Consider the following 23589-nt stretch of genomic DNA (forward strand, 5'->3'; position numbering starts at 1 on the left):
CTGTGTGTATTTATTCATTGATATTATTATTGTGTTATATAGCTTAGGTTCTATTCACATCCCAGTTTCGTTCCAATTTAGCCTTGTAGGCGAATATATTGCTCTCAAATAGTAAAAATAAATCCAGCATTTCCCAGGTGATTAAAGGGAATCTGTCAGCATGTTTTCAATGTACTCTGAGAGCAGCATAAAGTGGGGGCAGATGCCCTGATTCCAGCCATGTGTCACTTACTGATCTGTGTTTTGCCATTTCCATAAAATCAGTGTTTTGTCATCAGAAGATTGTCACTAAAAGACTAGTTGTCTTGTGCCACATAGTCCAACCCTACTGATTAGTAGCTTTCTGACAATGTACACAGAAAGCTGCCAATCTGTGGTGTGCGTGAGTCATACAGAGCGCAGCATTCAGAGCTCTGCTAGATCTGATTGTATCACAACTGCTGTACCCAGGTAACTAAGTGACACATCGCTAGAATCAGAGTCTCTGTCCCTATATCATACTGCTGTCAGATTACATAGCAAATACCTGCTGACAGATTCCATTTAAATTGACTTTTATTGTAATTCCATTAAAATATTGTTACTGTGCATTTAAGCATTTACATTGTATTTTAATGTTTCAGTATCCTTTTTTGCACATTAAATGTACCAGCGTAATTTTTTGTTCGCTTTTTTACACTTCAGCTTATGTCAAACATTAAAACTTTTATTCTACCAAAAGCAGTTAAAGGGAATCTAAAAAAATAATTATTCATGTAACTTACTGATATTTTATCTTTCTTAGATTTAATTGTTTTGTCTTTATTTAACTAGAAAATTTTTATTTCAGATTGTTGGACAGCAATGGGAGCAGTTGTTTGTGTTTCCCAAGAAAAGTAACCGTAATTGTTATGTAGCATTACAGCTGCTTCAAAGGTGGTCTGGAACTGCTCCCACTGGAGGGACATCACTACTCGCCCCCCCCTTTTGCGTATTTGCAAAAAGAGAGCGGAGGATAACATTTGGAATCACAGTGTGGCGCCATTTTCTTTTGGCCACTGCACATTGAGGGGCCACAGCGGTAAGTAGGAGCTGCACCCTGTATCAATTCATCACCATCGTCTCTGTAAATGCGTTGAGAGCTGCTCACAGTAAGGCTAAGTGCACACGTACCGGAACTCTCGCGGAAATTACCGCGAGAATTCCGGAATTCCAGTCCGCGGGAAAATCGCATTTTAAATTCCCGCGATTTTCCCGCGGAAAAACTAGCATTTTGCAAGCGTAATTAGCTTGCAAAATGCTAGCGTTCTCCAAGCGATCTGTAGCATCGCTTGGAGAACTGATTGACAGGTTGGTCACACTCGTCAAACACAGTATTTGACGAGTGTGACCAACTTTTTACTACTGAGGCTGCTTATGCGGCATCAGTAGTAAAAGATAGAATGTAAAAAAAAAAAATAGTGTTATTCTCACCCTCCGACGTCCCGCGCATCCGTTCCCAGTAGTCCTTTGCGAAAATGCCCGCGATGACGTCAGTTCTCGCGGGAACGCGACGTCTCGCGGTAATTCGCGATGACGTCGCGCGAATTACCGCGAGACTTCGCGATCCCGCGAGATCGGACGCCATCGCGGGCATTTTCGCAAAGGACTACTGGGAACGGGAGCGTGGAGAGAGGCGGGAAAGCTGCGCGGGACGTCGGAGGGTGAGAATATTTTTTATTTTAAATTCTATTTTTTACAGGGATATGGTACCCAAAGCCCGAAGGACAGTCTCCTCTCCTCCGGACCATGGGTACCATCCGCAATTGTTCTGCTTACTTTCCGCATGGTGTGCACAGCCACATGCGGGAAATAAGCGGAACAATGCATTCCTATGGGTGCGGGATCGCCGTGATTCCGCAAAATAATGAGCATGCTGCGGTTTTTACCGCGAAGCGATTCCGCCGCGGTAAAAACTGCAGCATTAGCACAGCATTGCGGAATCCCATAGGAATGCATGGGATGCTTATTTTTCGCGGCAAAATCGCGCGGTTAAAACTGCCACGGAAACGCGAAAAAAAAACGCCACGTGTGAACCCAGCCTTACCGCTGCAGCCTTCTTCCCGGGAGGTCGGCCAAGCACTTTATTGTTGGAAGCTTGGGTGGTCAATATTGTTTCCACTTATAGGTCTTGGCCTGCAAAGATTTCCGGAGCTCAGCAAATCGTGCAGGGCTTCAAAAACATGGCGGTAAGATCTCCCTCTTGTTGTGAAGGGCCCATGCCAAGGAGCATCCTCGGTGAACATCTCATATGGCCACAGAATAGAAAATAGGCTCAGAGACCGTCACTACTTTCCTATGTCCTGTGTGTGCAGCATTTGCTTTGTGTGTATATGTTGCGCATTAACAAATTACACACAAGCAAATACCACCACCCACGGCAGAAAAAAGTTATAACAATTGTGAATTTTTGTTTCTAGTATTAGAAAAGATTAAATTGTAAATACTTTTTTGTTAAGAAGAAACACCCAATTATACTGCGCTCCAAAAGAACATGTGAATATCTGTGCAATGTAGATGCAGCACAATAAGAAAAAAAAAAGTCTGTCTAATAGGAGGCTCAGCTATTTTCACAAAGTATTTAACTCAATTTTTTAAGCAAGTGACAGGTTTACTTTAACCCCTTAACCCCCGGAGCTTTTTTCAGTTTTGCGTTTTCGTTTTTCGCTCCCCTTCTTCCCAGAGCCATAACTTTTTTTATTTTTCCGTCAATATGGCCGTGTGAGGGCTTATTTTTTGCGGGACGCGTTGCACTTTTGAACAACATCATTGGTTTTACCATGTCGTGTACTCGAAAACGGGAAAAAAATTCCAAGTGCGTTGAAATTGCAAAAAAGTGCAATCCCACACTTGTTTTTTGGTTGGCTTTTTTGCTAGGTTCACTATATGCTAAAACTGACCAGCCAATATGATTCTCCAGGTCATTATGAGTTCATAGACACCAAACAAGTCTAGGTTCTTTTTTTTATCTCTGTGGTGAAAAAAAATTCCAAAGTTTGCTAAAAAAAAAAAAAATTGTGCCATTTTCCGATACCTGTAGTGTCTCCATTTTTCGTGATCTCGGGTTGATTGAGTCCTTAATTTTTGCGTTCCGGGCTGACGTTTTTAAGGATACCATTTACATGCAGATACGATCTCTTGATCGCTCGTTAATGCATTTTTTAATGCAATGTCGCGGCGACCAAAAAAAAAGTAATTCTGTTTCGATTTTTTTTTTCTTGCTATGCCATTTAGCGAACGGGTTAAACTTTTTTTATTGATCGGGCGATTCTGAACACGGCAATACCTAATATGTGTAATTTTTTTTATTATTTTATTTTGAATGGGGGAGAAAGGGGGGTGTTTAAAAAGTTTTATATTTTTTTTTTTTTCCATATTTTTAGGCATACTTCAATAGCCTCCATGGGAGGCTAGAAGCTGCCATAGCCTGATCAGCTCTGCTACATATAGGCGATGAGCAGATCGCCTATATGTAGCAGATTTACTGCATTGCTATGAGTGCCGACCACCGAGTGGCGCTCACAGCAATCGGGCATCAACAACCATAGAGGTCTCCAGGAGACCTCTGGTTGGTATGCCAACGCATCGCTGACCCGATGGGCGTACTTCCGGCCCCGCAACCAGAAGCACCGGTTAAATGTCGCTGTCAGCGTTTGACAGCGGCATTTAACTAGTTAATAGGCGTGGGTGGATCGCGATTCCACCTGCGTCTATTGCGGGCACATGTCGGCTGTTGAAAACAGCTGACATGTCCCGGCTTTGATGCGGATTCACTGCCGGAGCCCTCATCAGAGTGGGGAATCTGACCTTGGATGTACTATTGCGTCCAAGATCAGAAAGGGGTTAAACAGAAATTTACTGTATCCGATACTACAAATAATAATCACTTCAATTATTTTTATTCATTATTACTCATTGTAGTAATAATTCTTGATCAGTGATGGCAAGGGATTTTTTTCGTTGCTTCATCACACCCAAAGTTTTATATGAATGGCATCATATGCAAAAAAATTGTGCATTCCGGACGCAATCAGTCACACACACACACACGAGCTCTGGGGTGAACCGTTTTATTTCATCTTTTGCTCTTCAGTTTTTGAGCTACTTAAAAAAAACTAATCAGAAGGAGTCACCATCCACAAACAGAAATTCTTCAGTTGTCTAAGCCTACCTTGTTACTATACACATTATCTACTTATATCAGACAAGAAAAGAATGATCCATGGTCACGAGAAGTCTTATATAAGGCTGGGTTACACAACCAGGCCAATCCTAAGCAACAACAGTGGGTGCAGCCTGGGAGCATGGAGGAGAGGATGGGTCTCTGGGACCGTGGGTTTCTGTGTAGGAACTGTCATGTGGCTGGAGCCGTTCTTATATAGATTTCTGACACAGACTTTTCTCCGATCCAATCATTGGGGGACACAGAGACAGTGGGTGTTATGCTGCTGGCCACTACGAGGACACTAAGTAAACCAGAAAATAAGTTAGCTCCTCCTCTGCAGTATACATGCTCTTGCTGGCTGAGATTTCTCCAGTTCGGTGAAAAAAGCAGGAGCATAAACAGTCAATAACAACTATAACTAAGTCAAAGCCTAAGAATGCTACAGTGAGCCAATAGGCTAAACAGGGTGGGAGCTGTGTCCCCCAATGATTGGCTCGGAGAAAAGGATTTTACGGTGAGTACACAAAAATCCCTATTTCTCCTATGCCTCATTGGGGGACACAGACAGTGGGACATCCTAAAGCAGTCCCTGGGTGGGGAGCATACATCTGCTAATACCCCATGTACCACTGAGTCAACAGTGAGGTACTGCTGATTGCAGGCTGCATCCGCAGAGGCCTGAGAATAAATTAGGCAATGTTTGTAAAGGTATGCAGGCTAGATCAAGTCGCAACCTTGCAGACAGGCTTGAGAATGAAATTGGTAATATTTTGTAAAAAGTATGCAGACTGGACCAAGTTGCAGCCTTGCAGACCTCTTCTGCCGAGGCCTGGTGCCGAATGGTCGAAGAGGCGCCCACTGACCAGGTAGAGTGCGCCTCAATCCCCACTGTGACAGGCGCGTTCCTGATACAATAGGACTACTGAATCGCCAGGGGAATCCACCTGGCTAGCGTTGCTTTTGATGCGGCTAGACCCTTCCTATGCCCCTCTGGAAGCATGAACAGAGCATCTGACTTGTGGCAGGGAGCCGTCCGCGAGATGTACCATCTCAGCGCCCTAACCACATCCAGGGTGTGGAGGGCCTTCTCAATGCGATGGACTGGCGCCGGACAAAAGGAAAGGCAAAACAATTCCCTCGTTGAGATGGAAGAGGAGACGACCTTGGGCAGGAAGGACAGGGACGTCCTGAGAACTACCTTTTCCTGATGAAAAATTCAGGAATAGAGAACGGCAGGACAGCTGCCAATTCCAAAACTCGTCGGATTGACGTAATTGCCACTAGAAAGATCACCTTCCAAGAGAGGATGGAGAGTGACACGTCCTGCGGCGGTTCGAAAGAAGCCTCCTGTAAGGCCCCGAGAACCAGGTTAAGGTCCCATGATTCCAATGGCCTTCTATAAAGGTGGCGCCACATGGGAAACTCCCTGAATGAACGTCTTGACCTGAAGTTTGGTGGCAATTTTTCGTCGGAAAAGCACGGACAAGGCCGAAATTTGGCCCCTTGAGCGAGCTAAGCGTGAGGCCTGATTTTAATCCAGACTGAAGGAAATCCAATATGGCCGGAATGGAAAAAACACCAGAGGTGATCGACCATGATCCTAGCACCACGAAAAGAAGGTTTTCCAGGTGCGGTGATAGATGCACATGGACACAGGCTTCCTAATACTAATCATGGTGGAAATCACGTTGTGAGAGAACCCAGCCTGTGCTAAAATCCAGGATACAACGGCCACGCCGGCAAAGACAGGGCCCCGGAGTTCTGGTGATAAATCGGGCCCTGCGAGTGTAGATCCATGCAATCTGGAAGTCACCAGGGGACGTCGGCAACTAGTTGTATTAGTTCTGCATACCATGCTCGGTACGGCCAATCTGGCGCGACAAGGATCACTGGTACTCCCTCCGCTCTGATCTTCTTGATGACCCTCGAAAGCAAGGGAAGAGGAGGGAAGATGTACGGGAGCCGGAACCGGTGCCATGGCAGAACTAGGGCGTCCGCACCGATGGCGCATGGATCACGCGATCGGGCAATGAACCGAGGAACCTTGTTGTTTAGTCTTGAGGCCATGAGATCCACATCCGGAGTCCTCTAACGATGACAAATATGTTGAAAAGACTTCTGGATGAAGAGACCACTTCCCCGAGGCAATGCCTTGGCGACTGCGAAAATCTGCCGCCCAATTTTCTACGCTCGGCCCAATGGAGGATGTGACTCGCTTCGTGCACGGCCATCCTGCTCCGGGTACCTCCCTGGCGGTTGATATACGCTACAGCTGTGGCGTCGGATTGGACCCTGATGTGACCTGCGAGGAGATGGTGGAAACTCCGTAGAGCTAATCTGATCGCTTGCATCTCCAAAATGTTGATGGGGAGACTGACTCTCGGGTTGACTAATGACCCTGTGCCGTGTGGCGACGAAAGACTGCTCCCCAGCCGAGGAGACTTGCGTCGGTGGTTACTACCAACCATCTTACAGGGAGAGAAAACCTGCCTTGATTCAGGGAGCACCTCAGTATCCACCACCTGAGGGATTGCCTGACCCGCAGGGACAGAGGGATCCGACAGTCCAGGGAAAACGGGTTCTTGTCCCAAGATATGCGTGTTGTAAGGGACAGAGGTAGAACTGTGCAAATGGAACTGCTTCCATCGCTGACACCAACTTTCCTAGAACTCTCATGCTGAAACGAATGGAGTGAGAAAACAGTTCCGCTGCCTGTTGTAAGGCTTGGGTCTCTCCTGGAGGGAGAATGACCAACCCGCGGGAAGTGTCCAAGATCATCCCTAAAGGGGGAATCTGCTGAGCCGGTTTTGAGAGAGACTTTCCAAAGTTTATCTTCCACCCCAGGCGAGAAAGTGTATTTACTGTTATCCATGGATTCCTCGCAGGCTGGAAGGGACGGACCCTTGATGAGCAGGTCATCCGGATACGGTAACAGCACCACTCCACGAGAGTGGAGAATGACCATGACAGCCACCATGACCCTGGTAAAGACCCTGAGGGCGGTGGCGAGTCCGAAGGGCAAGGCAATGAACTGGAAGTGTTCCTTGTGAATTGCAAAATGCAGGAACTGCTGGTGGGACAGGCAGATCGGAATGTGAAGGTAAGCGACCTTGATGTCGATGGATGCTAGGAACTCTCCTTTTTCCATGGAAGCGACAACTGATCGGAGAGATTCCATTTGGAATCACCGTACCCTGACAAACTGATTTAACAGTTAGAGACCCAGAATGGGTCACATCGTCCCGTCCTTTTTTGGAAACACAAAAAGGTTTGAATATAATCCTCTGAACCTTTCGCGATGAGGGACCGGAATGATGACTCCGACCCTTAGCAGAGCCTGAACAGCCCGAAGGAAGGCTCTTGTCTTTTTTCCTAGGGGGGAGAGGAATGGAAAAACCGAGTTGCCGGGGGAGAAGGAAACTCTCGTATCCGGAGCAGGGCTGTGGAGTCGGTAAGCCAAACCTGCGACTCCGACTCCTCAATTTCCCTTACACCGACTCCGACTCCACGACTCCGACTCCACGACTCCGACTCCCACACATATTGCTTATATTTAAGTGAAAAATTTATTGTAGTACAATGTGAACCTCAGACATTTAATCATTTTTATGATCCAATAATCAAGATATTTAGATAGAACAGAATATATATTGGTGTACTACCCGGTTTTCATTCTTTTTGGTACAGATACGATATGGATAGACAGATATGGATAAATGGATAGATAGAGCAGATTTCTAATCTGCTTTTGCTATTGAAAACATTATCTATGAGCTCAAAAACCTTTCAGGTGATGCAGTTTTTTAAAAAGATGATCAGCTTTTGCAGCTGAAAAACGTATCCTCAAAAAACACAGGAAAAACGCTGTGTGTGAATGTAGCCTTAGATCAGGAATATAACAGCCATTTATATGACATTTCATAACTTTCCCAAACTCCTATGAAAAAATATTCAGCACATCCTGCATTGAATTACTGTACCCAATTTATTATATATTTTAGGAGTCGGAGTCGGTCCATTTTATACCGACTCCAACTCCAACTCCACCAAAATGAGCACCGACTCCACGACTCCGACTCCACAGCCCTGATCCGGAGGACACCAGCTCCCTGACCCACTTGTCATTGGGTAGATCTATGAGATTTGGCTCCCCTAGATCCAGAAGACCTAGGCCTGGGTTTACAAGAGCGGATAGGTCTGTATGAGACCTGGGAGCCTCTGTCTCCTTGTGGGGACCGACCTGATCCGGAAGGGGAGGACCAACCGGAATTGTTGCGAGAAGATCGAAAACTCGTCAGCTGTTGGTTGCGAAGCGGTCGAACAGCCCCTATTGTTGAGGAATGAATTTACTTTTTCCCCCGTTAGTAACGGAAATGAGTTGGTCCAGTTTTTTTCCAAAACAACGACCCATTTGAAAGGGGAGAGAAGACAACGATCTTTTAGGTGTGGCATCTGCCCGCCAGCCGCGGAGCCATAGGGCTCTTCTAATGGAGATCACATTAGCGGCAGTTTGAGCTGCGCAATTGGCGGCATCAAAAGAAGCATCTACTACAAAGTCAGCTGCGCAAATTATCTGCCTGGCGACAGTGGTTGACTCCGGAGGAAGATTGGTGCCTTGGAAGGAAGTAATCAAGACTTCTACTCAAGGGGCCATTGCCTTAGTGACCTAGTGACCCAAATTGCCGCGAGAGATGAAAAAAACGCTGCTCTTGAAGCTTAAAAAAAAAAAAGCTGAACGGGCAAAGGTAGTCAATTTGACAATCGGAGGGGTTTCTGACTAAGGAACCCTCAGAAACAGGAGCGTTTTAGAAGCAAGACGCAATACGAGGGTCCACCGGAGGGGACTGTAACCAATCCTACATTAGATCTGGATGAAAAGGGTATTTAGCCTGAGTAGACTTTTGCCCTGTGAACCGCTCATGTGGCCGATCCCTATGTTACTGGACGGCTGGAAAATAACGTGCGCACACGCTAGGTTCCCTTAAATGAGCTAGGGTATGCTGGAGCGGGAATATTTTCTTCATCCAACCTCAGAATCCTGTTGACTGATTCTATAAGAGAATCAAGCGACTCTTGATCAGTTGGGGGATTCTGAGGGGCTGACGTGTCAGACTCGAATTCTGAGCCATGCTCACTGTGAACCTCAGGAGAGGGCAAGCGAGAGACAGGTTTCGCCGATGCTGAGGCGCTGACCGTTCCTTGGACGAGTATGGTCCCTGCTGGGGGACGGTTCCCGGCCGACGCCAGAGCCCTCCGCGGGAGGTAAGGACGCTTTCTGCCTGGGTCAAATACTCCACCGACCGTGACAGTGACGCAGCCCAGTCAGGGTTACTAAACGCAGGAGGCCCGTCAGCAGCGGCGGTGAGGGACATTGGAGCGCAGGTCAGGTCGCAGTCTGTGTATAACGGATTAGTCTGTACACTGGGTAAGGCAGACTTGCAAGTGGTACACACAGTTAAAAACTCAGTGTGCCTTTTTAACAGCCCGTTTAGCCTCCTTAGATTGAGGCATAGCGCTCCTGAAAGGGTTAACGGCAGAGTCTGTCTGCAGCTGCAGGGAATGTGCCGTGAAGGAGTTAAGCTTTAATCTGAGGGCAGATGCAGCTTACCCGGTCCTGTACTGGGTCCCCCGGGAGGAAAAAAACGGTGACCTTGTGGTGTCACCCGGTATCCGGCTGTCCAGAGCAGGCATAGCGCTCATGAAAGGGTTGACGGCAGCTGAAGACATGGCCCCCGAGAATAAAATTGCTCGTAAGTAATGAGAGGCGCCAAGAGGAGGGGGCGGCGACGTTAGCGCGGGCAGCGCTAATCAAATTGCGGCCTAGTAGTCCGGAAAAGCCGAGGACTAAATTTTTGGCCTACACGCGGTAGGCGCCGGGGGTGGAGAGGGCGGTGCCATTTAAATTGCGGCCTAGCAGGCCGGAAAAGCCAGGGACTAAATTTTTGGCCTACCTGAGCGGGGGGGGGGGGGGGCGCGATGGTGCTTCTCCCGGGGGGCAGGACCCGACCCCATACCTCCACTCCTGTGCTCAGGCAGGTCGTCGCTGTCCGGGGTCTTCTTGTCTCATCCTCTGGGCGATGTAGCAAAGCTGGAGGAGGTCTTAAAGGGGTATGCTCAATCGAACGACCCTGTGGTAGGGGGATGGAGAGCTCTGGGGCTGATTCAGGTCATCCAAAAAAGTGCTGCTCAAGTCCTTCTCCATGCACTCCTGTGCTACGTCCTGTTGCGCTTGCCCTCATATCCGTGGAGTACCCACCGTAAGAGAACCATCGTCAGAGGAATAAGCCCCATTAGTCGCAGGAAAGGTACGTGAAGGGTTATTCCACGTGCTTGCCTGTTGTTGGTTCGGGGGAGAGCGGGCTGTAGAAAGGAACCGTCGCCCCCTTCACTCCGTTAATTAAAAAATAAAAATTTACAGAAAATTCAAAAATAAAATGATAACGGTGGGGTCTGAAACCAGACCCAAGTGCCTCCTACAGACACTAAGCAAAGAACTGGAGAAATCTCAGCCAGCAAGAGCGTGTATATTGCAGGGGAGTTGCTAACTTTTTTTTCTGGTTTACTTAGTGTCCTCCTAGTGGCCTGCAGGATAACACCCACTGTCTGTGTCCCCCAATGAGGCGTAGGAGAAACACACAGTATAAGTCAACCCCATTAGGCTGCAGGCTCACCCTAAGACCACGTGCACACTTTCAGTATTTGTAAGCCAAAATCAAGAGTGGAACAATCAGATGAAAAGTATAATGTAAACACGTCACCACTTCTGTATTTTTCACCCACTCCTGGTTTTGGCTTACAGATACTGACTAAATGCTGAACGTGGCCTTAAAGTGACCATACACAATGCATAGTTTCTGTAAGGCCGGGGTCAGACTTGCGAGAAACTCGGACGATTCTCGCACGTCAATACCTGGCACTGCCGCCGGCACTCGACAGCGGTCAGCTACATGTATTTCTATGCAGCTGAAGGCTCCGATCCGAGTGCCGGGTATTGACGTGCGAGACTCGTTCGAGTTTCTCACAAATCTGACCCTAGTCTAAGGGGAAGGAAAATAAGCTGCTGACAAGACACCACAGATGGCTGCATATCTACTGGGAAAAACACGTTTTTTTCAAAAATGTGCTTCTTAAAATAAATTCTATGTAAATAGGAAAGTTTTCAGGTCTCAGACCCATGTATTCATTATTTCCTTACCTAAAACCCATGCCTGTATAATTAACTGTCCTCAGTGCCATGCCCTGGTATTTATCTGTGAGTAACGATCATTAGCACAATTGTTCTGTACACATAAAATGTCATGTTATCGGCAGCACATTCAGTTTACACGTGGCAAAGTGCTGCCGAGAACAATGATTTTTACGTTGCCTTCAAAATCATCGCAGCTGATAGACAGGCGTTTTACTCATTTCTTGGATCCTAATTATTGGATCGTCTCAATGGGCCATAAGGGTGATCACACACACTCTACATCTTGCTGCATGTGTCCGAAAATGCCCACCACGATGCCCAGAATCCACATAATTTTCCCTGTCCTCGAGCATCACTGTGGTTGGAGTTTCCAACCTTAACAGAATTAAATAGAAAATAATCATCCATTTCTTTTTTTTAGTGGCTTCCACCTTAAAAGACGTTTTTCACCTTTCGGGACACATTGCTCTATCCTTTCCTTCCTTGCCATTGTGTACCGATAGAATAAACATCTTACTTTGGATTATTCTAATACATTAGATGTAACACATGGCACAAGTAATGCAAACCAGACAGAACTAAAATCATCTAAAGGCGTGAAACATCCTTAAAGACAAAAGTACATACTGCTACCAGAAATGCAAATCTGCCAAAATATTTTTTTTTTTGTTCTTTTTTTCCCCCTAATTAAATTTACAAGACACAAATATAAAAAAAATAATTCTTGAAAACAAAATCTCAGTGACGTCATCAATGAAGAACATATATATATAAAAAAAAATAAGAAATAAAAGTTCATAAAATCATTGAACGGGGTACCGTGTTTATGTGCATCAAGTCTGAAAAGTTTCTAGAAGACTTATAAAGTGAGATATCGGTGAAGTGTTTCGTTAAGTGAAATCTTTAGATCATGATAAAATCATACAACGTACATCTGCCCTTGTATTCTTATGTTACACAGACAAAGCCACAGTACAGAGACCGAAATATAAGTATGTACAGAGACCGAAATATAAGTATGTACATTACAAGTAATTTTTAAAAAAAAAAAAAAGAAAGATACTCTTTAAGCCACTGCCTGCAATAGCAATCAGATACTTGTATTAGGAGACAGACGAGATGGGATTATGGGGAGAGCCCATCTGGGTCAGGACCTTGTCCAGCCATTGTAAGGGGCCGTGGAGATGGATCTCAATCCAGCAGGGAGTGCTTGTGACATCTTGGCGGTGGTATTCTGCTCCCCAACCCTAGGAAGTAAGGAAGCAGTTAGTCTGAGGCTTATATGGCACCCCTAGGTAGAATACGAAAAAACACAAAAATCCGGGCAGCTGAATGTAATTGTTTCCTAAACTTGAAACTAGGCTTCACTGGGACGTCCGTTTTTCTCACGGTTGGAATATGTACCCATTACTATCTATGGGACTGTTCACAAGAGCAGCCTTTAGTTTGTGTTGTGCATTTTGATGATGGATTAACCCCTTAGTGACAGAGCCATTTTGCAGCTTAAAGGGAAGGTGCCGCAATTTTATATAATTTGCAAAAAAATAGTAAGTTACAAAACATGTTGTTTCAGCAAATGTTGTACTAACCAGGATTTATGGTTTGTTTGTAATAATGTTTTCATGTAGCCACTGGGCGCTGACATCTTGATTTGCAGATCTGTGGAGGACTCATACAGTCTGCAAATATGGCCGTCCCTGCACATAGGAAACTGCGGTCGGCTTCCGACCGCACATTGCAGCCTCAGTAGCAGAGAACTGGGCACGCCCCTGTGGGCTGCACCATTCACTGCTGTAGGTGTGGCTGGGCGCCATTTTACTGTAGCCCAGTGCTATCTGCTGAGCTCCACTTACCCTCTATCACAGGACCACTTGTGGCATAACGGGTCCTGTGTTGTGAGGAGAGGCTGAAGAAAAGGAGAAGGTGGTCAGCAGAGGAGAGAAGCGCTCACTGGAGCCGGAGGATGGAGAGTGGTGAGTGCGGGTGACTTTCATCTATGCTCCTCTGTCCTGCTTACTCCAGGCTCAGCCCTGTGCTTCCTGCTCCAGCATCCTCCTGCTCTGTCTCCGCCTCCTCACTCACAGCCCCAGTGATCTCCGGTAATCTGACACCTTTGCTTTTATGGCTGTCTGAGGAGGACAGTGACTTATACAGCCCATAGTCTTGTGTATAATTGGGGGGGGGGGGCTGGAAGTTTCACCAGTGTGGGCATATCTGTAATACAGTCTGCTGAGATGTGTATCTAATCCTCTCCTGTGTGATACTGCCTGCTGAGCCGTGTATCTAATCCTCTCCTGTGTGATACAGTCTGCTGAGCCGTGCATCTAATCCTCTTCTGTGTGATACTGTCTGCTGAGCCGTGTATCTAATCCTCTCCTGTGTGATACTGCCTGCTGAGCCGTGCATCTAATCCTCTTCTGTGTGATACTGCCTGCTGAGCCGTGTATCTAATCCTCTTCTGTGTGATACTGCCTGCTGAGCCGTGTATCTAATCCTCTCCTGTGTGATACTGCCTGCTGAGCCGTGCATCTAATCCTATCCCGTGTGATACTGCTCTCCTGAAATACTCTGTGCTGCTGTCACTCTGCTCCCAGAATCCTTGCTGCCTGCCATCCTCGGTGACCGAAGACCCCATTCCTCTCCTCAGATCCCGTCCTGGCGATGTGTGAAACCGAGGGGACAGGGGCCTGATGTATGGTGGAAGGAGCAGGGCGACAGCAGCACAGAGTATTTCAGGAGAGCAGTGTGCTGGTCTGTGGGGGGCGCCCTGTTCGGTGCCAGGGATTGTACAAAGAGCGCTGTGTTTTATTCACATGGATGGACCGTCTGCTTGTCTGCTCCACAGAAATCCAGGAAACATGTCTGCTGATTGATGGCCTGTTCTGATCCAGACTTTACATGCAAAGACAGTCAGTAACTTTGCAAGCCCCATCAAAATGGCTGCTCACTGTGTCTATAGATGTCATAGGTTTTTGTGCCAGATTTCAGTAGCTGCTCCCCCTAGTGTTAACAAGTGGAAATGCCAAACTTTTTAAAATTATTTTTCATATTTTGCAAAATTAAAAACAAACGATAATATTTTTTAAGAAAATGTAAACATTAATTCTTTACATTTTTTCAATTGCTGAAAAAAAATTTTTTGGATGGCACCTTCCCTTTAATGACCGGGCCAATTTTTACAATTCTGACCACTGTCTCTTTATGAGGCTATAACTCTGGAACGCTTTAACGGATCCCGCTGATTCTGAGTCTGTTTTTTCGTCACATATTGTACTTCATGTGAATGGTAAAATTTCTTCGTGACTTGTGATTATTTATGAAAAAAAATGAAATATGGCGAAAATTTTTACAATTTTGCAATTTTCAAACTTTAAATTTTTATACCCTTAAATTATAGAGATATGTCACACAAATTTCTTAATAAATAACATTTCCCACATGTCTAATTTACATCAGCACAATTTTGGAAACAAATTTTTTTTGTTAGGAAGTTATAAGGGTTAAAAGTTGGACAGCGATTTCTCATTTTTACAACAAAATTAACAAACCCATATTTTTTAGGGACCACCTCACATTTAAAGTCATTTTGAGGGGTGTAGATGACAGAAAATACCCAAAAGTGACACCATTCTAAAAACTAGACCCCTCAAGGTGCTCAAAACCACATTCAAGAAGTTTATTAACCCTTTTCATGCTTCTCAGGAACTGAAGCAATGTGGAAGGAAAAAATTAACATTTAACTTTTTTTTTCAAAAAAATTACTTTAGAACCAATTTTTTTTATTTTCACAAGTGTTAGAAAAGAAAATGAACCAAAAAATTAGTTGTGCAATTTCTCCTGAATACACTGATACTCCATATGTGGGGGTAAACCACTTTTTGGGCGCACGGCAGGGATTAGAACGGAAGGCGCGCCATTTGACTTTTCCAACGCAGAATTGGCTGGATTTGAGATCTGAGGCCATGTTGCGTTTAGAGAGCCTCTGATGTGCCTAAATAGTGGAAACTCCCCACAAGTGACACCATTTTGGAAACTAGACCCCGTAAGGAACTTATCTAGATGTGTGGTGACCATTTGCAACCCCCAAGTGCTTCACAGAAGTTTATAACATACAGCCGTAAAAATAAAAAATCATTTTTTTTTTCTCAAAAATGATTTTTGCCCCCAATTTTTTATTTTACCAAGGGTATCAAGAGGAATTGGACCCCAAAAGTTGTTGTGCAGCTTGTCCTGAGTATGCGGATACCCCATATGTCAGGGTAAACCAATTTTTGGGCGCGGCAGGGATTGGAACGGAAGGAGCGCCGTTTGACTTTTCCAACGCAGAATTGGCTGGATTTTAGATCTGATGCCATGTTGCGTTTAGAGAGCCCCTGATATGCCTAAACAATGGAAACCCCCCACAAGTGACACCATTTTGGAAACTCTACCCCCTAAGGAACTTATCTAGAAGTGCGGTGACCACTTGCAACCCCCAAGTGCTTCACAGAAGTTTATAACGTACAGCCGTAAAAATAAAAAATCATTTTTTTTCACAAAAATGATCTTTTTGCCCCCAATTTTTTATTTTACCAAAGGTAGGCAAGAGGAATTGGACCCCGATGGTTGTTGTGCAATTTGTCCTGAGAATGCTGATACCCCATATGTGGGGGTAAACCTCAGTTTGGGTGCACGGTATAGCCAGGAAGGGAAGGAGCACCGTTTGAATTTTAATCTCAAAATTGTGAGACCGGTTGCCATGTTGGGTTTGAACATGTGCCTAAACAGCAGAAACCCCCCAAAACTGACCCCATTTTGGAAACTACACCCCTCAAAGATTTTATCCAGGGGTATATTGAGCAACTTGAACCCACAGGTACGACACAGAATTTGATAACATTAGGTCGTCATATTGAAAAAGTTCATTTTTTCCACAAAAATCTTGGTTTAGACCTGAATTTCTCACTTTTGTTAGAGATTACACCAAAAAGTGGACCCCACAATTTGTTATCCACTTTCTTATGAGCGTGGCGATATCCCATATGTAGTCAAAAAGGACTGTTTGGACAAACTGCAGTGCTTGGACAGGAAGGGGCACAATGTGACTTTATTTGAAAATCCTTTCAGGAATTATTACTCACAGAGGGAGGCATGCTCCTAAAAATACATTGGCTGATTATAAAACTTGGTCTTGCTAACAAAACAGTTGTCCCACATTTGCATTAATTGTAGCAGGAAGAAAAAACTGTATGGAATGAAGGGCAAAATGTGGAGGAAAATGCAGCCAACTATGTGGCAAAGCTGAGTTTGTTCCAAAGATGAAAGAACACCAGCTGGACTAGAATTGCACAGACTTTCAGGGACCAGTCGTACAGCGTCCTTTTAGCTCCATCAATCCCTATAAGAGAGATGAATGTGCCAATAGACGTGGTGCACCATAGCAAGCTCCCACCCGCCAAGGTCAGAACCGCTATATGCACAAAACAACCAATCCCCTACAGAATCTGTATTGTCTGGTACCAGAGGTTCAGCAAGAACCTTACGGTAAAGTCCATAGTGTATAAGTACGTAACTTCCTCATTTTTAGAAATCCTCCAATAAAATGATTATGCCCGTATCACCAACATAAATATAAGTAATATAAATGGAAGCCAAAGTTTTGTGTAGCAAGACAGTCGTAAAAACAGTCAAAGTTAGGTAAATGGTAAAAAATGTTTGTGAGTAATCAGGTCCTAGAATTTTCAAATGACTTGACTTTTCAGGAACATTTGTGGGGTCCACACTCGAGCGTACAGACTGGGTACGTGGACGAGAATTTGTTGGAATAGCAGTTTGGTATGGGATTGATCAAGCCCTAGAATTTTCAGATGACCAGACTTTTCAAGAACATTTGTGGGGTCCACACTCTGGGTTGTACAGACGTGGGTACGTGGATGAGAATTTGTTGGAATAGTAGTTTGGTATGGGATTGATCAAGTGTTGGAATTGTGGAATGGGGTAAAATGGGAACTACTAATGAAAATTTCTCTATTACTTGTTCCAAATTACTCTACTGGGGCCAATAAGCAGAAAATAAAACTTATATAAAAAAAACTAATAATTGTAGGTGGTGTGGTAAGTCTCAAAGCAGGGGGCGATACAAAGGCCTGGTTGGGATGGGCATGTGGGGCAATAGTACCGGGAATCACTCCGTTTGCCATGCTTCCTGCAAACCCGGCATCGTTTGAGGATACCTTTGGGTGGGAGTGACAGGGACAGAGTGAGGAAAATGGCGCTCTGCAAGTCTCCGGAAATCCTCAGACTCAAAGGCTTCCCCCGGTGCCATTGACTGAAACAGGAGGCCCTCAACAATTTTTTCCTGAAACTGGAGGAATGTAAGGGGTCCTTGGGCTTTTTTATATAGTACGAAACTGTTGTATGTGGCAGTTTGAATAAGGTAGATGGCCACCTTTTTGTACTAGGCCCTGGTCTTCCGCTTGACCAGGTAAGGTTGCAGAACCTGGTCTGATAAGTCAACGTCACCCATAAACTTATTATATTCTGTGACGCAGACCGGTTTTTCCTTGTCCCTGGTGGCACCCCACTCTCTGACCGTCACAGTGGTGTCTGCATGCAGTGTGGTTAGCATGTAAACGTCCTTCCTGTCCTTCCACTTCACTGCAAGGAGTTGGTCATTTGCAAGTGAGAAAAACGCCCCCTGCTCCAAACGTCTGGACACCAACTGTGACGGAAACCCCACTCTATGTTTCCTGATTGTCCCACAGGCCCCTGTATTTGCAGCGTGGAGGCATTTATATAGGGGGACACTTGTATAATAATTGTCCATATACACATGGTACCCTTGATTTAGAAAGGGTGTCATTAGCTTCCAGACAATTTTGCCTGGGATGCCAATTGTCTGGGAGCAGTTTGGAGGGTTTATTTGGCGGTCCCTACCTTCATAAATTAGGAAGGTGGAAGTGTACCCTGATGAGCTTTCACAAGTTTTGTATAATTTTATGCCGTATTTGGCATGCTTGGAGGTGATAAATTGGCGGAATGACAGACGGCCCTTGTAGCTCATCAAGGACTCGTCGACTGCCACATTTTTCTCTAGGGTATAGGAATTTAGAAATGAATTTTGCAGGAGGGAAATTGGGGGTCTCAATTTATTTAGCTGATCATAATTGGGGTCAGTTCTTGGGGGGGCTTGGGAATTGTCAGTGAAGTGGAGGAATCTCATCAGGGCTTCATAACGAACTCGGGACATGACGGCTGCAAATACAGGGGTGCTGTGGACAGCTTTTGTTGCCAAGTAAGAGCGGAGTGAGGGTTTTTTTTACTAAACCCATATTCAGGGTAAGGCCTAAAAATTTTTTTATTTCAGGGACATTGGTGGGCATCCAGGAACGGGAATGAAAGGCAGTGGGTTTTTGGGAAATATATTGTCGGGCATATAGGTTTGTCTGGTGGACGATCAATTCTAGGACTTCGGGGCTAATGAAAATTTGGAAATAATCAATTGGGGTAAAATTAGTGACATCTACTCTTATTCCAGGGACAGCAGAAGAAGGGGGAATCTGAGGGGAAAATGAGGTGTCATTATACCACAGCGATAGAGGGACTGTGGTACTTGGCCCTGCCTCTGAAGCTTCAGCAGTGACGACCGACTCCGCTACCATCGGGCTGAGGGATCCCGTGGAGGAAGAGTCGTCATCACGGTCTGAAAACTGCTCAGCTTCAGAGGCAGATTCTGTTTCGCTGCCGGAGCAAAGCAGGCCGTAAGCTAGCTCCACACTGTACGTTTTCCGCGCCATTTTATTTCCCTGCCTAATGAATACTAACCCTAATCTAACCCTTTTTTCCTCCTAACCCTAATTATGTGTAACCCTAACCCTAGTAGCACGTATAACCCTACCCCTAGAAGCACGTATACCCTAACCCTAGAGGCACGCATACCCTAACCCTAGAGGCACGCATACCCTAACCCTAGTAGCACATATAACCCTAACCCTGGTAGCACGTATAACTAGCACGTATAACCCTAACCCACCACTAACCCTAACATGTATAACCCTAAATTTTTTTATTTTTTTTTTTAAATTATATTAAAAATTGTAAAAAAATATATATTTTTTTATATTATCCCCTGACAATGGGGATGTGGGGGATTTGGAGGGGTAATCTGATTTTTATGACGCTGCGGACGCAGCAAAATCCGATTTCACTTCGCTGACAGGGCAGCAATTGAGCTGTAGTTTATCTCTCTTCTCTCCCAGAACAACTACAAGGAGAGAAGAGAGACAGCACAGCCCAAGTGCTGCCATATTTACAAATATTTGGGGCTATTATCACTGTGAAAGGGTCTATCACAGTGATCAAAACCCAGCAACCAATGAGAAAATTCTCACTGGTTGCTGGGTGCAGTCAGGCAGATCTTGGCGGGCGCACTGCGCATGCGCCCGCCATTTTCTTTCCGCCGAGGAAGGAGGGGGGCCAGGACAGGAGGAAGGAGGGGGGCCAGGAGTGCGGGGGGGAATCGAAAAGGTACCGGGGGGGATCGGAGGACCCGGGGACCCCTTTTCTCTCCCCTCGATCACATCAGAGGGGAAAGAAATTAAATATAAAATCGCGTTTTTGTTTTTTTTGGTTGCGGTCGCCGTTATAGGGTTAATAACGGCAATCGCAACCCCAGGGTCGGTAAATACCGACCCGAATCATGTTCTCCAGGGTCTCGGCTGCTGGAGAGACCCCGGAGAAAATCCGACTGTGGGGGGTGCTGTTTCCTTTCTCCACAGCGCCTTTAATTAAAGGCGCTGTGGTTTAAGTACCCATAGCGACCGCCGTTAAAAGGCGTATCGGTGGTCACTAAGGGGTTAATGGAAGATGAAGTCTGGGTTGTGGAATGAAAGTCATTGCTTCCTGTTATCAGTCTAAACCAGGGTTGCACAACCTGTCACTGGGGCCACATGCGGCCCATAATAACATTCTGTGCGTTCCCAAACGATATGGACAGAAAAATGCTTGTCTGACAGGTTAACTATATGTGGGCAGCCACACACAGAAGAGTAGTGGCTGCAGCTGAGGAGATGCACTGGCAGGTACTAATGGTGGCCTGTGTGGACATCTCTGGATGCCTCATACATCAGGACAATGGGGTCTATTCACCTGTTTGGCAGGAGTATGTGAATTATACAGTGAAGGTGATCAATGAGTGGAACAGGCTGCCACGAGAGGTGGTGAGTTCTCCTTCAATGGAAGTCTTCAGGCTGGACAGACATCTGTCTGAATTGAGCAGCAGGTTGGACACAATGACCTGGAGGTCCCTTCCAACTCTACCATTCTATGATATGAATGTAGACAGGTGGCTTCCGTGTCTGTGGCTCTCTCCACTGTAGTTTATGGGAGTTGTGAAATACTAGACAGTAGGCACAAAACGCATGATCTATTGTATAGCCATGTGTATTCATGATCTCCTCCTCTTTAGAGCCTATGCTCAGTTTTTTACTAATATTTAAAAGCGTATTTTACTGCAAATCCGAATTAAAAAATGCTTCAAATGCTTTTTGAATAAACTTCACATATAGTTTTATGGCGAAATCTTCAAAATAACGAGAAAAAAAATAACAATACTATGTGCGCTAAATGAGTTTTTGACATTAAAATCAGTCGAAAACTTGTTCAAATATTACTTGACACAACTTTTTATGTGGTTTTAGGGGCAAAATCTATTTTTGTTGTGTGCTAAACCAGATCTTCACCTGACATTGATACACATGACAGCTGCTTGAATAGTGAGTCGTAAAAAGTCTGTATGGACAACCACATGGACGCAAAGTGAACTCGATTCAGAAACCACAGGTATAAGCCTTGAGAACCATTAGTAATGCGCAAGAATGGGGGGATAACCGAGATCAGTGTTGGGGGTCAGAACCGTCGGCGCGGTCTTTTTATTGGCCAGTAACTGGCTGTACATTACGCCTTACCCAATGCTCGGAAGTGATGAATCTGTACATTTCTTGCCCGCTATTGTACGCACCTTTACAAAGCTCATCCGTATAGTGCACATTTTGGTAAGTTCGTACACCACTTCGAACCCTTGGTTAACGGACTGTGAGAGGAGCTGAGCAAACAGCTGGTTATTGAATATCTTCAAGCTGCAGCCACTGGGGATCTTGCAGACCGTTGCCGGGTGGAAGCCATGCTGGTAATTACAGTTGCGGCTTTGTACAAATATGCTGCTGTCACTCAGACACTCTGCATAGACCTCTCCCCCGACGTAATAAAGGTGGACCCCTGCAGGTTAGGAGACAAGAGAACACAGTTAGCTGGAAGATACTGTGATAAAAGCATCGGAAAACCGTCCTACACAAACACCCCTGAGCTTAATGACTTTTCCATACGATTAAAATAGTTTTCTAATGGTCCATCTTCAGAATTCCCATATACGTGGAACTAGAAAACTGTGCATAGTATGCTAGACGGGGTCCCTGTACCTGACATAGGTGGGTCACAGAGATGGAACTCATCGGATATCTCGCAATCTTAATATGCCATAAATGTCTGAGACGGCAATATCCCTTAAACGCAGGAATGTCCCTTTAAGTATTGAATGTGTGTTCTAGTTGTAACTCATCAGTGTAGCACACGATATCTCTTTACATGCTAATAATGTACAAATATCCCTTAGTTCATTATTGCATAAGCCCACCTTTATTAAAGTTTAGTCATATTTTTAGGAAAATACCCAAATCCAAATGACCTATTTGAGTATACTGACATCATGAGGAAGGAGGCCTTACTACGGCACATGTGGCGTGTATGATTAAGAGCTAATATCTGGGCAGACATGGAATATCCCAAAAATACACAGATGACAAACTGCAGTTTAGATCCAATACATAGTTTAGGATCTTAGCCTATTTCATAAACCAGAGCTGCGTTCACAACACAGCAGGCTTTAGAGCAGAAATCTCCCAGCATGCCATGCAGGTTTAATGTGTGCACACAGCTTGCCTTAGTAATTTGCATTCTGATGGTTAATTGTTATTTTCACATCAGGCACTGGACAGTAAAAACTTGCAGTATCAGAGCTCATCTATCTACCATACATACGCCACAGTTTTCAGACTATAAGGCCGGGGTCACACTTGCAAGAAACTTGCACAAGTCTTGCATCTCGATACCCGGCACTGCCACTGGCACTCAGGACCGGAGCGCTCAGCTGCACAGAAATACATGCAGCCACACACTCCGGTCCCGAGTATCGAGATGCAAGACTCGTGCGAGTTTCTCGCAAGTGTGACCCCGGCCTTAGACATGTTCTCATATACTCTGAGATTACAATGTAGCCATAAGGCAGAGTAATAGAAAAGTAGTGTAGGGAAGAGAGTGGACTTCAGGTTCTCTACTCTTTATTTTAAAGATGAATATTGCAATTAAAATGTTCAACTCACTTAGGCTAGTTTCACATTAGCGTTTACGGCCGCAGCGTCGGGCTGCGCACGGCCGCCACTAAGCCCCGCCTCCTGCCGCGCCTCCGCTGGTAGCTCCGCCTATGGACGCATGACGCTGCATGCGTCCTGCGTCCCCTATCTTTAGCACTGGGGACGCAGGCCATGCGCAGTATGCGTTTGGCGGCGCATGCGTCCTTTTGATGCTGCGCCGACCAGCGTCAAACGGGACAGGTTGCAATTTGGTGCGCTCGGCGCAGCGTCAAAAGGACGCATGCGTCGCCAAACGCATACCGCGCACGGCCTGCGTCCCCAGTGCTAAAGATAGGGGACGCAGGACGCATGCAGCGTCATGCGTCCATAGGCGGAGCTACCGGCGGAGGCGCGGCAGGGGTGGGGCTTAGTGGCGGCCATGCGCAGCCCGACGCTGCGGCCGTAAACGCTAATGTGAAACTAGCCTTAGCCCAGGTGAAGCTGAATACGGGACTGTTTTTCATTTTTAAAATGTGTTTAAGAACTAATAGGCAGGTACTTGCTATATACCTGCCTGTTGTGCCCGGCACTACTCTTGCCGGCAATTTAGCGACTTCAGCTGACATTACATCGACAGATCAGCTGCTTCTCAGATCTTGACTGCCAATGTCATCGTAATTGATAGCCAGCTCCCAGCTGCCTGACTGCTTTAGGATGATGTGGGAAGTCCCACCCAATTGACAGATTGGCCCAGAATAAGAACAGCTATTAACGAGGAGAAGCTGAATCACCAGCAGGAGCGGTTGGTGACTGATCTGAGCATAGGACAGGCA

General features: G+C 45.6%; 1 protein-coding gene across 2 annotated transcripts in view; it reads right to left on the reverse strand.

Annotated features, from left to right (window-relative positions):
* Positions 1–4072: 4072 nt before the first annotated feature.
* SMAD9 (SMAD family member 9) overlaps positions 4073–23589 on the reverse strand; it is a 64249-nt gene continuing 44732 nt past the window's right edge. For both annotated transcript variants that reach the window (XM_073583238.1, XM_073583240.1), the window contains exons 6-7: positions 21370–21626; positions 4073–12619 (exon numbers count right to left, since the gene is read on the reverse strand). In XM_073583238.1, the coding sequence (XP_073439339.1) occupies positions 12476–12619; positions 21370–21626 (401 nt within the window). In that variant the 3' untranslated portion in view covers positions 4073–12475. The remainder of the gene's footprint in view (positions 12620–21369; positions 21627–23589) is intronic.

The sequence above is a fragment of the Dendrobates tinctorius genome, unplaced genomic scaffold, assembly GCF_039654945.1.
Source record: "Dendrobates tinctorius isolate UK_male_01 unplaced genomic scaffold, ASM3965494v1 ptg000075l, whole genome shotgun sequence".
In the NCBI taxonomy this organism is placed as follows: Eukaryota; Metazoa; Chordata; class Amphibia; order Anura; family Dendrobatidae; genus Dendrobates; species Dendrobates tinctorius.